Below are 17,730 nucleotides of genomic sequence, written 5' to 3' on the forward strand. Positions count from 1 at the left end.
TCATTTGTGGGTGAATTATACCTTTAAAGCTCCAGTTGACAAACATTACATCTGTAATACAACTGAAAAATTCAGTTTAAACATTGTTTAATGAACTAAGAAAAAACTAAACAAGCTAAACAAACCCTTGTGAAAAAGAAGTGTGCTTAACTGCAGTAAAAGTGTACTTTTTGTGTACTTCAATTATTAAAAGTATACTTCTTAAAAAGTGCACTTGCAGATAATATAATATAATTTAAATTAAAGGCCACTTAAGTGTACTTAAAGAGAGCACACTTTAATGACAATAGGTCACTTAACATACTTAAGTGCACTTATTAAAAATGCACTTTATAATGTCTAATTAAGTATTACTTAAACATACATTTTACATAATTAGGATTTTATTGTGTTTTACTTAAACATACATTTTACATAATTAGGATTTTATTGTGTTTTAAACAAGTACACTTATTTTGATATATTTATCAGTATACTAAAGCACATGTAAAATACTTGATTTTAATTTCAACTTAAGTGTGTTCTCCAAAATTACATTTGTTAATGTATTTTAAATGTATTTAGTCTGTAATATATACTATGTGCATTAATGCACTTGAAATGTATATTTCTTCTAAACTTAAATATGCTTTCTTATACAGTATACTCCAATAAAACTTATTGTTGAAATTTTCATCACCAGCTCTTGCGCTATGAACTCTATGAAGTTTACTTTTCGACATAACATTTGACATACAGTGTCATTTATGAGAGTACTGCATTTGTATGTAATAGTACTGTATCCAGTCAACAATTTGATCTCACAGTGATGTCACCAGGAGCTCACAGGATACTCGTGATGAGGTCACAATGAGTTCCCGCCCCAATTTGGAGATCTCCAGGCTGCAGTTATACCCTTCTCACAATGTGAGGTAACAGTGACCTAAAAGTTTGTCTTAACATGCTTTTAATATGATTAAATGATTATGACACTGATGGGTCCTATACTGTATAATCACAGAGCCATTATTAAAAACTTTAGATCGATAGATCCTCATTGCATACTGAATCTAGGTGATGGTCGCGCTGTTATCATCAGTAACAAACCAATAACACCGGGTTACAATCTCTTTTTTGGTTTTCCTCACCATAACAAATGTGCTTTTCAAACACAGTTACAGCAGTCCCAAAAAATATAACGTTATAAATTCAAGGATCAAGAGCCCAACTAAAGCAAACACTACTCACATTGATGGTAACATCATCTAAATCTGTTAATTCTCAATAAGCGCTTTTGTAGATGTCTAACAGAAATAAGAACCCCGCTCATCTTTTTGGGTTCACAATGAGTTCACATATTAATCACATTGTGAGTATCACCGTATGAGAACGGTGTGATGTCACTGTTGACTGGGTAGTTTACATCTGCGTACAGAATACTTTCAATATCATTATGTTGTTCATTAAGTCACTTAATTTAATTGCATTAATTGCAAGCAAATGTTTAACAGATCTAAACAAAATTAATTTGCATTCAAATACATTTGATTTTAATTAGACTAGGCTACACTGCACTGTAAAAAATGACTAACTTTTAGTTATGTCAATGAGTCATGAATGAGTCTAACAACAGTCTTTGGTCTAACTACACAATGAATTAGGACAACTTGAACTTGAACAGAAATGAAAAGCCTGAAATAAAGCAAGTACTCCAGAGTGCAATCTCAATTCCATTGGTTTATAACACGGCAAATCTTATTGGTGTAGACCCGAGCATGCGCATTCCTTTGTGTACCATTTTGTAATTGATTTGGCCATATTACAGAAATATTATGCGCTAACTCTAGAATCATAGGCCTATCTTAATTATTATCTGTTTAGTAACCATGGTAATTTTAGTCAGATGAAGTCATTACAAATAAACTCTTGATGACATCACCTCCTGGTTCTTCAGGCTGAATAGCGCTTCATTCATATTTCCTTGAGGATCGGCAGGCCGCGGATCAGCACTAAGTTGGGATTTTATAAGCAAATTATGATAATTTACTGTATTTTAGAAATGGACAAACACGAACATAAGTGGCTGATTTTACGTTTTAAAGTACAACTGTTTTTTTGTTGTTGTTTAAAGAGATATTATAGATGTTGCTCAATATGCGTCACAAACTTGTAGGTTATAATGTGCTAATAAAATGTTTTCATAGCAAGCTCAATGTTTCCTTGTTTATATCTTAATAAAATATTTCAGCCTATATTGATTGGGATGAATTTAGATTCAGTTATTAACACTCGATCATTGTAGCCATATATACCTGCATAACTATCGAATAGTAAATCACTCAGAGCTGTAAATCTGTGCAATCGTGAACACTTTTAATGAGTAAAAGAGACCTTCTCTGTGATTAATATATATATATATATATATATATTAAAGACTAATAGGCCTAAATGCATTATATATAATAATAAAAATAAATAAATAAATAAAAAACTTGCTACGTGTACTGCATTAAGCTAACTGAGTCTTGTTATAGCACTTGCATATCATTGCTCTTTTGTTGATTTTGATTGCTTCCATTGTCCTCATTTGTAAGTCGCTTTGGATAAAAGTGTCTGCTAAATAACTAAATGTAAAATGTAAATGTGTGTGTGTATATATATATATATATCTATATACAGTATATGTGTGTGTGTGTGTGTGTGTATAATCATCAAGCACAAGAAACAAAACAAGTCTTTAAGATAGTTCAGTTTTAAGATTAATTATATAATTCAATAAGACTATGGTTAGTGTTATAATTGTGTAATAATTTAGTACATAAAATAAGAACATAATGGCAAATTGCTAGTCCTTGTTGCTTGATCGTATGATTATCCCTAAAAGTCACAATTTAAAATGATGTATTCTCGTTGCATTGTATAATGAAATTCAAGCTTATTAAATTATATTGAGTGCCAGTTATGAAAAGTGCATTTAGATAAATGTAATGTGATGCTCTCTGCAATTGCTATGCAAATACTTTCTGAGGCCACATAAAAGCATAATAACACTAACAAATTGTATGAATTAGATCTTTTCTGATATTTTTAAGCTTTAAATGTCAAGATACCATCATGTTGTAGTGAACAACAGTCAAACTGGCATTCCAAGGACCAGTTTATGGCAGGGCCCCTCTCTAACTGCCGGTGTGGAGGGAGATGTGCACCACTGTGATTGGATCTTGGTGGAGGAACATAAAAAGATGTTCAGAACCATCAGATAAGATACCAAGACAACTGCCAGACACCTCTAACAGGACAGGAAGGGAGACCTTCTCCATCCACGACCACCTAAGAGAGGACTTCTCATTGGACTACGGGTTGACCCTCACCATAAGGTTTAGGAAATGACTGCCATAAAAATTCCTCCAGATCTCTGGATGCAACAGCAGTGGCCGAAACAAAGAAAGGCCACACCGATCTATCCAAATCCATTCATACCTATGTTTGGAGACCTTAAATGGATGCAAACTGCAAGGGATTCACTTCATCCTCAGATGAAGTACAGTTTATGTTGATGGCCATTGACTGTTAACACAACAGTTCACGGAAGCAGGCCTATTAACATATTATGGTATGAATAAGTGATAGTTCAACAGTTTCCTATCATGTTTGGACTCTTTTTGCTCCTTATGATGCTGATAATAGTTTGAAAGAGGTTTGGTAAAGAAATATTGCATGGGTGAAATGTTAAAGACACTGTTTAACTTTGTACTCCACTGTATGCAAATGAGTTCCACACTAGGGCGGGCAACATCATGGCCATTAAGTGGTTCCCATAAACAACATTTCCATAGAAATCTCTTCCATTGCTACATTCAGCTCAACAGCATTGCATTCAGCCATTCTGTGTTCTGATGATCCAAGGCTCTACTAGCTAAACCACCAATCTTTCAGATAAACCAGTTGACCAGCTCCCTCCAATGTGTGCAATTCAAATTATTGAACAGCTTGTGGGAAACACATTGCCAAATTACCAGTCTTTGACTGGTGCACTAAACTAAGTGAGGTGGGAATTGGTCATCTGATATACTCATAACCGCACCTTGAGTGACGTGTGACCCAAAATCACATCGTCTTAGGTGACGTGAGTCCCACACACTACAATGTAGTGAGGAATTTGGTAAGCAAAACAGGGAAGGGAAAGGAGAAGTTAAGCATTGCACCATATATATGTCAGCACGGAAGACAGAAAATTTTTTTTCCGTTTTTAAGGGTTTAATTTAGTTAAAAGTGCCATTAATACTCATTATGTGGAGCTTTCTTTTTCTCTGGTCCTGCATGTGTATTGGTGAGTTTTTCTGTGTGTGACAGTTTTACACTTCTCTAATTTTCCACTTGTCTAATATTTTACAATCAGCAGACAGTATTTCTTAATACAGTAAATGTGATAATCCTGGCTAATGATGTTTTCTTTTCAGCTGTTGTTTCTCAAACTGTAATTTTTGGACACAGAAGAGAGCGGCTTGACATCAGATGCCCCTATAAATCTGGATATGAATCAAATTCAAAGTATTTTTGTAAAGGCGAGTGTAAGTTTGGAAATAAAAACATCATGGTTAAATCAGGATCTCCAGCTGAAGACGAAAGATTCTCTCTGACTGACGACACGACGGCCAGAGTTTTCACCGTCAGCATCACTGACCTGAGAACAGAGGATGAGGGACAATACTGGTGTGCTGTGAAGAGGACTTTAAATACTGATGTCTATTCAGAGTTTTTGTTGCTGGTTAAACAGGGTAAGAACTAAATGTGACTTCTACAAATGGACCTACATTGTAAAACGAATTAACGTTAAAAAAAAAAACAGTGAAATGCTTGGCAGCACAGGGTGCCAAACATTTACCATTAATAGAAGCAATGGTTAAAGAAGATTTTTTTTTTTTTTTTTTAATGGTCAATGAATGACAGAAGCAGCTGCCAAACAAAAACTGTAATTTTAAGGTACAACATCCTATTCTTTTCTTAAACATTTCTTTTTTTAACTTACTTTGCAGGGATTGTTTGGATTACCATTATGAAACATTCTCTGTGAAACTTAATTTTTGTTGCAGTTAACCATCATCTAACAACATCACACATATAAAAACTAATAACTGTTACTGCTTTTAAATAAGGTTATGCAGCATAACACCAATGTTTCTTGGTCTTCTCCTGGACTGAAGCACACATTCTACTCTTCAGCACAATGGTGAAAACACAGACAACAGAAACCCTTTAAATCCCAAAAGAACATCGAATACTAACAGATCTCTCTAGAGCTCAGCATCTTCACTTATTATAAACCAGTCTGACTTTATTTCTTTCTTACAAAACTTCTTATTAAGAATTAACAGAGGTTTAGATGTTGATGTTTTATTGAAATTAATAAAGTTTGAAGTGTCACCGTTGTGGAGATAAGTGTTTGCTTTAGTTGGGCTTCTGACCCTTCACTTTTCAACAATATATATTTTTTTCTCTTGCTGCCGTAACTGTGCGTTCCTAAAACACCTTTGTTATAGCAAAATCTGCAAGAAAAATTATGATCAGATGAAGTGGTTTACGTACTGATGATGATCTCGTCATCGTAGAGTGGTCTAGCTCTCTAACTTCATCAGAAATGTCTGAACATGTTAACTTTATTAGTTTCATTGTGTTATAGACTTTTACTGCTTGAAATGTGGTTCTGCTTTGATATTTCGAAGGTTTGTAAGACATTTTGAAGAAATGATTAAGGCAAGAACAAGAGTCACAGACAACAAGAATCTGCATATGAACCTCAACAATGGTAACAATATACAAAATATTTAGATCAGCTCTGATCATCACAAAACTCACCATTATTGAGATTCATGTGCTGATTCTTGATGTTTCTGTGAATCAAAAAGCTTCCATTCAAGACATTTTCTATATAATGATAAAAAACAAAAAAAAATTCTGAATTTTTGACAAAACATTAGAAGCTTGTATATTCAAAGTCAAGACTCCTGATATGATCAGGCTATTAGACGATGATTAACTCATCAATAAGTAACCAGGTTCACCTGATCAGATTTTTCGCTGTCAATTTTTGCTGTACAAAAATCTGCTTTAAAAAAGCAAAGTCATAGCAGCCAGAGAAAAGCTAATGTTATAAATAGAAGAGTCAGAAGCCCAACTAAAGCAAACGCTTATCTGTACAAAATTGGATCACTGTTTTCCTTTCTGTTCAGAATGTATTTGTTTGTTTATTTATTTATTTATTTAACTACTGGTCTGAACAAAACTGTTAGCTAACACGAATAATTGAATTCAGTTACTGTGAGTTTTAAAACAAAAACAGCATTCATCTATCACAGGTCTGGTTTCCTTCTCTACTGAAGAGCTTCATGTGAAAACAAGAAAAGGAGAAGAAGTGAGTCAGGATCATTTTTATTTAAGATTTCTTAAGTAAAAGACAAGGTTCACTTTCTTGCTCAATTCTTCCTTCTTCCAATTCATAGAATGCTTACGAGACAGGAAACTCAGCTGTAGTCTCAAACTCTCACACAGCTCAAAGTGATGACGGTTCTGCTGCAAACTATTTTTTACAGACCTGCAAACACAGAAAGAGTTGACACAGTCATTGACAACGTGAATGTAGCAGCTGCAGTGAGAAACAGTGTGCATCCAGATGAAATCTACACAGAACTGAACGCCAGTAGACAGAGTGACATTTATCAGTCTCAGAACTGATTCTGTTCGAGAAGAGTCCATCTATCACATTATTGATCAAACAATAGACTGAATACAGTAGCCTCACAAACAATCAAACCGTGGTAACAATAGTGTTAAATAATTTTGTAGGTCTAATACATGTAAAATAGTCATCATGGAGTGGTCTAACTCTCTAACCTCATCAGAAATGTCTGAACATGTTAAATTTATTAGTTTAGTTTTGTTATAGACTTTTACTGCTTGAAAAGAGATTCTGTGTTGATATTTTGAAGGTTTGCAAGACATTTTGAAAAAATTATTTAGACAAGAATATGTAGAGTCACAGACAACAAGAATCTGCATATGAACCTCAACAATGGTAACAATATACAAAATATTTAGATCAGCTCTGATCATCACAACACTCACCATTATTGAGATTCATGTGCTGATTCTTGATGTTTCTGTGAATCAAAAAGCTTCCATTCAAGACACTTTCTATATAATGATAAAAAAAAAAATTATAAAAAAACCCTGAATTTTTGACAAAACATTAGAAGCTAGCATGTTCAGAGACAATACTCATGATGCAAGCAGGCTGTTAAACGATAACTAACTCATCAATAAGTAACCAGGTTCACCTGATCAGGTTTTTCACTGTCAATTTTTGCTGTAAAAAAATCTGCTTTAGAAAAACAAAGTCACAGCAGCCAGAGAAAAGCCGATGTTATAAAGTGAAGAGTCAGATGCCCAACTAAAGCAAACGCTTATCTCCACAACGACTTCAAACTTTTTTTTTATTTTCAATAAAACATTGACATTTAAACCTCTGTCAATTCTCAATAAGAAGTTTTGTATGAAATAAATAAAGTCAGACTGGTTTGTAATAAGTGAAGATGCTGAGATAGAGAGATCTGTTAGTGTTTAATGTTCTGTTACTGCCAGTCATGTTAAATTAATTCATTAATTAGTTAATTTTACAGTGGAGGTGTTTGATTTTAATAATTTAGGAAATGCCGGTAAATTAACAGTGTTGTCAGCTTATTTAAATAAGGAGATTTTACTTTAATTTTTATGTTTTTTGTTTGGCAGCTGTTGCTGCCAGTCATTTGACCATTTTATCATCTAACGGTTTTGTTATTTTATTAATTACAGATAATTTTTTGTCATTTTACATACATTTGTTTGTGATTTACATTTACATTTACATTTACATTTAGTCATTTAGCAGACGCTTTTATCCAAAGCGACTTACAATTGGGGAATACATCGAGCGATTAATCTTGAAGAGGCAATCAGACATACGAAGTGCTTGCAACACCAAGTCTCAGACATTGTTCAAATAAATACAAACTACCAAAGGAAGGAATAAGTAAAGATAATTTTTTTTTTTTTTTTTTTTTTTTAAGTTTAGGATGAAGTCAAGTGCTGTCGAAAGAGATGAGTTTTCAGTTGTTGCTTGAAGATTGACAGGGATCCAGCATTCCGGATAGAGGTGGGAAGATCGTTCCACCAGCCAGGAATGGTGAATGAGAATGATCTAGAGAGTGATTTTGCGCCTCTGTGATGGTATCACGAGGCGCCGCTCACTAGCAGATCTCAGATTTCTGGAGGGATGTAGTTTGTTAATAGAGTGCAAGTAAACGGGTGCTGAGCCAGTGGTTGTTCTATATGCAAGCATCAGTGTCTTGAACTTGATGCGAGCCGTGATTGGTAGCCAGTGCAGGGAGATAAAGAGAGGTGTAACATGGGCTCTTTTGGGCTCGTTGAAGACCAGTCGTGCCGCTGCATTCTGAATCATTTGTAGAGGTTTGACTGTATTAGACGGAAGTCCAGCCAGAAGAGCATTGCAATAGTCCAGCCTAGAAATGACAAGGGCCTGGACAAGAAGTTGTGCAGCATGCTCTGTCAGAAAGGGCCTGATCTTTCTGATGTTATATAGTGCAAACCTGCAAGATCGAGCAGTTTTTGTAATGTGGTCTTTGAAGGTCAGCTGATCATCAAAGATTACACCAAGATTTCTGACCGAAGTTGATGGGGTTATTGTTGATGAACCTAACTGGATCGTGAAGTCATGCTGTAGAGTCGGAGTGGCAGGGAGGACAAGAAGCTCAGTCTTTGCCAGGTTGAGCTGCAGGTGATGTTCTTTCATCCATGCCGAGATGTCCGCCAGGCAACCTGAGATCCTTGCAGTTACCGTTGGATCATCTGGTTGAAAAGAGAGGTAGAGCTGTGTGTCATCAGCGTAGCAATGGTATGAGAATCCATGTGCCTGTATGATGGGACCCAGTGATGTAGTGTATGTGGAGAAGAGGAGGGTCCAAGAACTGATCCCTGAGGAACCCCAGTGACCAGTGTATGTGCTTTGGATACCTCACCTCCCAGGCCACCCTGAAAGACCTACCAGTGAGATAGGATTCAAACCAGCGAAGTGGAATGCCAGAGATGCCCAGTGATGAGAGGGTGGACAGGAGTATCTGATGATTGACAGTGTCAAAAGCGGCAGATAGGTCCAGCAGAATGAGGACTGATGATTTGGAATGGGCTTTTGCAATTCGCAGGGCTTCAGTGACCGAGAGAAGCGCAGTCTCAGTTGAATGGCCCCTCCTGAAACCTGACTGTTTAGCATCCAGTTTGTCGTTCTGTGAAAGAAACAGTGAGACTTGGTTGAAGACAACTCGTTCAAGTGTTTTCGCTATGAGCGGAAGGAGAGAGACAGGTCTGTAGTTTTCTATAAGAGAAGTGTTTAATGTAGGTTTTTTGAGCAGTGGGGTTACCCGAGCCTGCTTGAACGCAATGGGGAAGTTACCTGTGAGTAGGGATGTGTTGATGATGTGTGTGAGTGCAGGTAAGAGTGTGGGTGAGATTGCTTGGAGAAGGTGTGAGGGATTGGGTCAAGAGGACATGTTGTAGGATGGTTGGAGAGGAGAAGCTTGGATACTTCAGCTTCAGTGAGTGGACAGAAAGAAAAGATGGGAGTTTTAGCAGTGGATGTGGTAGGGTGAGGGTCCTGTGTGCGTGGAGGTGAAAACTGACCACTGATTGATCTAGTTTTGTCTGTAAAGAAAGTGGCAAAGTCATCAGCTGTAATAGAGGTGGAGGGAGGAGGTGGAGGGGGACAGAGGAGGGAATTAAATGTTCTGAAGAGATTACGCATGTCTGGAGCGCTGTCGATCTTGTTGCGGAAATGTGAGGATTTGGCAGTGTGGACTTTAGCAGAGAAGGATGTGAGCATAGACTGGTACCTACTGAGGTCCGACAGATCGTTTGATTTGCGCCATTTTCTCTCTGCCGCTCTGAGTGTAGTCCGATGTTCACGAAGAACCTCGGATAACCAGGGGTTGGAAGGAGCAGCCCGTGCGGGCCTAGAGGAGAGAGGACAAATGTCGTCTAGACAAGAGGTTAAGGTAGAGCATAAAGTCTCAGTAGCTGCGTTTACATCCAGAGATGAGAAATGGGTGGGTGAAGGAAGAGGAGGATACCACAGAGGAAAGATGGGAAGGAGAAAGGGAGCGCAGGTTTCGTCTAAAAGTAACTGGTAGGGGTTGGTGGCACAGGAGAAGCAAAGTGTAATGTAAATGTAATGAAGAAATGGTCCAGTATGTAGCGGTTGTACCAGAATGTTATCTGCAGTACAATTGCGTGTAAATTAAGTCAAGTTGGTTGCCTGATTTGTGCGTGCTAGTAGTGGTAAGGCGTTTGAGATCAAACGAAGCTAGGAGTGCATGGAAGTCTGTAGCATAAGGCTTGTCTAGGTGAATGTTGAAATCACCAAAGACTAGGAGTGGAGTGCCATCCTCCACGAAGAGGACAGCAGCCCGTCCAGCTCCTCTAGGAAGGTGGCTAGAATTTGGCTAGGGGACGGTAAATGACCACGATCTGGAGTTTTATCGGAGCTGATACAGTAATGGCATGAGATTCAAATGAGTTGTAATTGCATAGGGAAGAGCGGGTTGAGTATTTCCAATTGTTAGAAATGAGCAGACCAGTGCCTCCACCCGGCCAACTTGCCGGGGGTGTGAGAGAAAGAGAGATTAGTAGAGAGAGCAGCTGGGGTTGCTGAGTCTTCTGGACGAATCCAGGTCTCAGTCAAGCCCAAGATGCTGAGCGTGGATTTTAAAGAAAAGCAGAAATGAAGTCAGCTTTGTTGACAGCTGACTGACAATTCCAGAGACCCACAGAGAAGGAAAGAGGTGTAGTGAAGGAGGTAGAGATAAGGCGCAGGTTAGCAGGATTACGTTGCCGTCTGCGTGGGACGTTAGAGCGTGGTTGAGAGAGAACCGAATAGTTTGGAAACACATGATAGAGGTGGCAGGAAAGAGGATGGAAACGGAGAGTGTGTAAGGGAAGGGGGAAAAAAGAAAAGATACTTAAGTGTGTCGCTCGGAGTCGTTGCTCGGTTAAAGTCGCGCAGGAAAAGTCGATGGTCTTTACCCTCGTCTGTCTTCACACGAGGAGGCTGAACGCTTCCGCTGATGCTTCCGCGTCAGCGCTCGGACCTCTGATAAATACAGCCTAACACACTACCGTGAAAACAGCTGTGGCCGGCTTCTGATTGGCCCAGCCAATAGCCTTGTGCAAATAACTCAAGACGAAACTAACACTTCGCTAGCAAGGAGCACTGAAAATGATCCAGGTTCCTTCTTAGCCGAGGTGCAAATTATTATAATTAACAGAAAGTGCAATCAAACAACGAAACCTCAACGAAAATGCAGAATAGAAATAGAAGGAAACGAAAGTATTCCTTCCCAACAGCAGGTAAATAATTTAAACAACAGATCTATGACTAAGTATCGCAACACTTACGAGCTGCTGTCCGTCTCTTCTGGTGAATATTCGGCTTCTCCCGACTTGTAATAGCGAACAGGCAGTTTAAATACTTTTACAGTCGCTGTGGCGGCTTCTGATTGGCCCAGCCAATAGCCTTGTGCAAATAACTCAAGACGAAACTAACACTTCGCTAGCAAGGAGCACTGAAAATGATCCAGGTTCCTTCTTAGCCGAGGTGCAAATTATTATAATTAACAGAAAGTGCAATCAAACAACGAAACCTCAACGAAAATGCAGAATAGAAATAGAAGGGAAACGAAAGTATTCCTTCCCAACAGCAGGTAAATAATTTAAACAACAGATCTATGACTAAGTATCGCAACACTTACGAGCTGCTGTCCGTCTCTTCTGGTGAATATTCGGCTTCTCCCGACTTGTAATAGCGAACATTTAAGAAAACAGAAAATGCACTGTATAAAAATACAGTAGTTTTTCTGTATTAAAAACGTGAATTATTGTAATTTGTCATTAATGTCATAATCCTTAAAATAGCAGCCAAGTAGTTAATAGTCAGAACATATGAAATATAAGACTCAAAGTTTACTTGAAATTGAATCATTCAGAATCATCCAAGGAGAATTTGATCTTTCTTCATGTATTTGAGTTCCACAGTCAAAACGTCTGTAAAATCAGGTTGCATTGAAACCAGTGAGGGTCATTTTGAGACCCAAAACAAAACTGGCATTGTATTGTGCTCATGTATAACTGAAATATAGACCATCTTTATTGTCACTTTAGATGAGAGGATGACTGAATTTCCAACCACCAATCTGTTTTTAATAACAAGCACACATGTTTCATCAGCTCCTCTGACTCCTCAAACCCTGTCTGCACCTGACTCAGGTAAACATCTCTTCATATCCCACACACTCACTGCTCATGTTTCTCTCACATAAACACCATCATTTAATTATGTGAACCAACTGAGTGGTTTATTTTATGTTTTGTATTTTCAGGTTCATTCATCATCATCATCACTGCAGGAGGTTTGGTTTTGCTCCTGATCTCTGCTGTATTGCTTTTTGTGGCTGTACGAAAGAAAAAGCAGACTTGTGGTAATATTTTTGAACTATATAAATGAATGAATGAATGCATGAATGAATAAAATCTAAATGTATGATGTTTCTCCAGTGAATTCAGATCAGTCTTATTTTAATGTCATTGAGATACAATTATAGGTTTTATTATTATTTTGAATTTCTATTTTCCATTTTTATTTCTGTTTAATTTTTTAGTAATGTTGTTTTTTTTGTTTTTTGTAATATATATTTGGTCCCACTTTATATTACGTGGCCTTAACTACTATGTTACATTTAACTTAATAATTTGGTACAATGCACTTATTGTGTACATACATGCTTTTACATTGTAATTATATTTTTAAAAATACCTATATGTAATTACATCTGTAATTAATTTCTGTAATTACATGTATAATTACACTGTTGACCCATCCCTTACACCTTAACCCACCCTTAAACCTACCCATACTACCAAACCTGTCCCTAACCTCACCCGTATCCCACCTCAATAGCAGCAGAAGCGTTTTGCAATACAGTATGAAAACAATAAGTACATTGTACTTATTTTTTGATGTAAGTACATAGTAGTCAAGGCCACCTAATATAAAGTGTGACCATATATTTTAATATGTCTATATAGTTTTGATTAATTTCTATTTAAATTGTGTTATTTTAGTACATCAAGTTAAACTAAATGAAAATGAGGAATGATGTGCACCATGGAATTGCAGTGGACTGTACAAAATTGGATCACTGTTTTCCTTTCTGTTCAGAATGTATTTGTTTGTTTGTTTATTTATTCATTTATTTAACTACTGGTCTGAACAAAACTGTTAGCTAACACGAATAATTGAATTCAGTTACTGTGAGTTTTAAAACAAAAACAGCATTCATCTATCACAGGTCTGGTTTCCTTCTCTACTGAAGAGCTTCATGTGACAACAAGAAGAGGAGAAGAAGTGAGTCAGGATCATTTTTATTTAAGATTTCTTCTTAAGTAAAAGACAAGGTTCCCTTTCTTGCTCAATTCTTCCTTCTTCCAATTCATAGAATGCTTACGAGACAGGAAACTCAGCTGTGGTCTCAAACTCTCACACAGCTCAAAGTGATGACGGTTCTGCTGCAAACTATTTTCACAGACCTGCAAACACAGAAAGAGTTGACACAGTCATTGACTACGTGAATGTAGCTGCTGCAGTGAGAAACAGTGTACATCCAGATGAAATCTACACAGAACTGAATGCCAGTAGACAGAGTGACATTTATCAGAGTCTCAGAACTGATTCTGTTCAAGAAGAGATCTATCACATTATTGATCAAACAATAGACTGAATACGGTAGCCTCACAAACAATCAAACCATGGTAACAATAGTCTTAAATAATTTTGTAGGTCTAATACATGTAAAATAGTGTAAATATGATCAATTTGCTGTAAAGATTGATTTTTAACTGTACTGTTCCAAATATAAAACAGTGTTTTTTTTTTCTTGTAAATACATCTGAAATAAAATGGGGCCATCATAATACACCTGCAACAATAGGTGGCGTCAAAAAACAAGTCTTCTTTTATTTCAGTTGATTTCATCTTCATCTGTGGCTGAAGTCATTTGTAGTTCTTGTGTTTGTCTTTCCTTCGGTGATTCTTCTTGATAACAGCAGCTGTTCATCATTAATGGTCAATCATCACATAATTATCTTCTTAACTCCAACACTGCTTCAATTCTACTTGAACACTCTGTAGTGTGGAAACACATGAACACTGAGCAGTGTGGGGACTTTGCTGTGAATTATTACATAAATCTTACCTGTTTCATTCACGTATGACTGATGCATATGAATTACATTAAGTTTATTGTTTTGTTTATGTTAAAACTATGTAATCTAAATGGATGGAAAATTGTTATGCAATTAAATTACATAAAATGTAAATTTAGACTGAATCATTTTTTTGAGTGTATTAATTTAAGGTACATTTAGAACAAAAATGTGCGATTAAGTTGCGATTAATCACGAGTTAACTCATGACAATTATGCGATTTAATCGCGATTAAACATTTTAATCGAGTGACAGCCCTAGTAATAATATAATATAATAAAGTTCCTGAAAATGTAAGTGATGCTTGAATGGCTTTCACTCATTTAAGGTCCAGTAAAATCAATAATGACTGCTTTGTAATTAACCCACAAATGTTAGTTAAACATTAGTTAATATTGGACTAGTGTACACTTTACAGTAAGGTTCACAAATGCCCTTAATAAATGCTTTGATAGTGGTAAGTCATGTTAATAAACTGTATTAACAGACAACCTTCTTGGCACAATAGCCTACATAATTCTGTCTTTTTTACCCCAAATGCAGCGATTGGTACGCACAATAGGTCAATATTCATTATTAACTAAACGCTTTTCACCTCTCTCAACATCTCTCACTGCTTCTCTCACTCTGATTGACACAATTCTACACTTATGGTTTTCTACAAATGTAGAAAATACAAAGGATTAGGCTACAACATCACTGAACTAAATTATACCCATATGCAAAATCACATTTCTTATTAATATATATTTATTAACAATAAAGATTAAAAATAAGAAAGATGCACATTACAAATATGTCATTGTAAATGTGACCCTGGATCACAAAACCAGTCTTAGGTTGCTGGGGTATATTTATAGCAATAGCCAAAAATACATTGTATGGGTCAGAATTATTGATTTTTATTTTATGCCAAAAATCATTAGGACATTAAGTAGAGATCATGTTCCATGAAGATATTTTGTAAATTTCCTACTGTAAATACATAAAAACTTTGTATCTCTGCCAAATATTGTCCTATCCTAACAAACCATACATCAATGATGTATAAATCTCAATTTAAAAAAAAAAAATTGACCCTTATGACTGGTTTTGTGGTCCAGGGTCACAAATTAGAAACTGTGATGAGTCGTGCAGCAGTAATAACATAAAATTTCAAGCAAAATTATCATATTTATTCAAGCATTTAACATTTATAAGTTTAATTAAATATCAGTTATGAACTGCATAAATTATAGCGATCACAAAGGTCCTCTGTCCCAAACGCATTCAGTAAGATTTAGTTGATACAGTATCAGCTCCCCATCAGTAGCTCTATACTGTCACCTGCTGGCGCAGTTGTGTAACTTAGAGAACAACTTTTGTAATGTTGAGTTCGTGCAAGTACTCCAGAGTGCAATCTGGACGATGCGGCGGGGCGACACATGTCGCTCCGCCCACCCCCAATTCCATTGGTTTATAACATGGCAAATCTTATTGGTGTAGACCCCAGCATGCGCATTCCTTTGTGTACGATTTTGTAATTGATTTGGCCATATTACAGAAATATGATGTGCTAAATATAGAATCATAGGCCTATCTTAATTACTATCTGTTTAGTAACCATGGTAATTTTAGTCAGATGAAGTCGTTTACAAATAAACTCTTGACGGCACCTCCGGGTTCTTCAGGCTGCAGCACTTCATTCATATTTCCTTGAGGATCGGCAGGCCGCGGATCAGCACTAAGTTGGGATTTTATACGCAAATGATGATAATTTACTGTATTTTAGAGATGGACAAACACGAATAAGCGGCTGATTTTACGTTTTAAAACACAACTGTTTTTTGTTGTTTAAAGAGATGAGTTATAGTCTAGTTGCTCAATGCGTCACAAACTTGTAGGTTATAAAGTGCTAATAAAATGTTTTTATGGCAAGCTCAATGTTTCCTTGTTTATATCTTAATAAAATATTTGAATCTATATTGATTCTTTTACAGTTTTTAAAGGTACTATCTTATAGTAAATAAGTGTCCGTGACATCAGATATTAACAATCCAATTATTTATGTATCCACACCCTCATTGTGTGCGCGTGCTCTAATCTGTGTACGGGATGAATTTATATTCAGTTATTAAAACTCGATTGACTATTAACTATTAACTATTGAATATTAAATCACTCAGAGCTGTAAATCTGCGCAATACGCGAGCACTTCCCAGCCAACAAACTTATGCTGGGGCCCAGATGGGTGGCACCTGGGCTATCTAACTGGGCCCCAGCCAGTTTTGTCCTCGGTTTCCTTGAGGGCCCCATATGGGTCAGCCCAGATGAAACAATGAAATGAACACTGCTCAGTATGCATACTACAGAGTGCTAAAAATAAGACACAAGCAGTACTGCAGTTCATTAGACAATTAAGTGATTAAACTAGTACTGATTAGGCATTAGTGATAAACACCTGCTTAAGAAAAAAGAGACGAGCAGAAACATTTACATTTAATCATTTAGCAGACTCTTTTATCCAAAGTGACGTACAATATGATAACAATAGTTGCAATGAGACCATCGAGAGTGCTGCAGTATACAAGTGGCATGACAAGTTTCAGTTAGCCCAGCACAGTGCACATAGCTAGGGTTTTTTTTTTTTTTTTTTAAATAGATAGAATAGATAAGGGTTAGTATTAGTTGGTCAGGTGCTGGTGAAAAAGATGCGTCTTTAGATATTTTTGGAAAATGGATAAAGATTCAGCTGTTCGAATTGTGATTAGGAGGTCATTCCACCAGCTGGGCACAGTCCAGGAAAAGGTCCGTGAGAGGGATTTGGTACCTCTTTGTGATGGCACCACAAGGCGTCGTTCACTTGCAGAACGCAAGCTTCTGGAGGGTGCATACACTCTCAGAAATAAAGGTACAGAAGCTGTCACTGGGGCTGTACCCTTTCAAAAAGGTACATGTTTGTACCTAAAGGGTCCATTTTGGTACTTTAAAAGTACATATTAGCAGAGGCGGACAATCCAGGGGTCAGAAAGTAAAAGTCCTGCCATGTGTTTATTGCACCCATGAACTCTGCAGCTGATTTCACCAGAGGAGGAACCAAGTCATTCCTTTCAAGTCACAAGCAAGTCTCAAGTCAAATCCCAAGTCCTCAAAGAGTTAAAGTTAATGAGATAATTAAGTGTCTAATTAAATTATGATTGTGCATTAGTGATGAACACCTGCTGTTATTGAGAATTACAGAGGATCAGATATTAATGTTTTAATGGTTAAAATGATGCCACCATCATGGAGATCAGTGTGTGCTTTAGTTGGGCTCTTGGCCTTTGACTCCTGTGTTAGATCTCTCTTTGCAGCATTACATGTGTTGCTGTAAAGTAAAAGATCAGGGCTGCACAATGAGAAACCATGCT

At 36.8% G+C, this 17,730-nt stretch overlaps 2 protein-coding genes across 3 annotated transcripts in view; one reads left to right on the forward strand and one right to left on the reverse strand.

Moving 5' to 3' along the window:
* LOC131541596 (B-cell receptor CD22-like) overlaps nucleotides 1–17,730 on the reverse strand; it is a 92,382-nt gene that overhangs the window by 53,705 nt on the left and 20,947 nt on the right. The window lies entirely within an intron of this gene.
* On the forward strand, nucleotides 4,186–14,423 carry LOC131541622 (CMRF35-like molecule 5). 2 transcript variants are annotated; one of them, XM_058777493.1, is made up of 6 exons: nucleotides 4,186–4,309; nucleotides 4,440–4,757; nucleotides 12,241–12,345; nucleotides 12,459–12,557; nucleotides 13,428–13,483; nucleotides 13,575–14,423. In XM_058777493.1, the coding sequence occupies exons 1-6, from the start codon at nucleotides 4,270–4,272 to the stop codon at nucleotides 13,854–13,856; spliced, it is 900 nt and encodes a 299-aa protein (XP_058633476.1). In that variant the 5' UTR covers nucleotides 4,186–4,269; the 3' UTR covers nucleotides 13,857–14,423. The 2 variants fall into 2 exon arrangements, with proteins under 2 accessions (XP_058633476.1, XP_058633484.1); XM_058777501.1 differs by having other exon boundaries at nucleotides 12,307–12,345.

Source organism: Onychostoma macrolepis, chromosome 01 (genome assembly GCF_012432095.1).
Source record: "Onychostoma macrolepis isolate SWU-2019 chromosome 01, ASM1243209v1, whole genome shotgun sequence".
Lineage (NCBI taxonomy): Eukaryota > Metazoa > Chordata > Actinopteri > Cypriniformes > Cyprinidae > Onychostoma > Onychostoma macrolepis.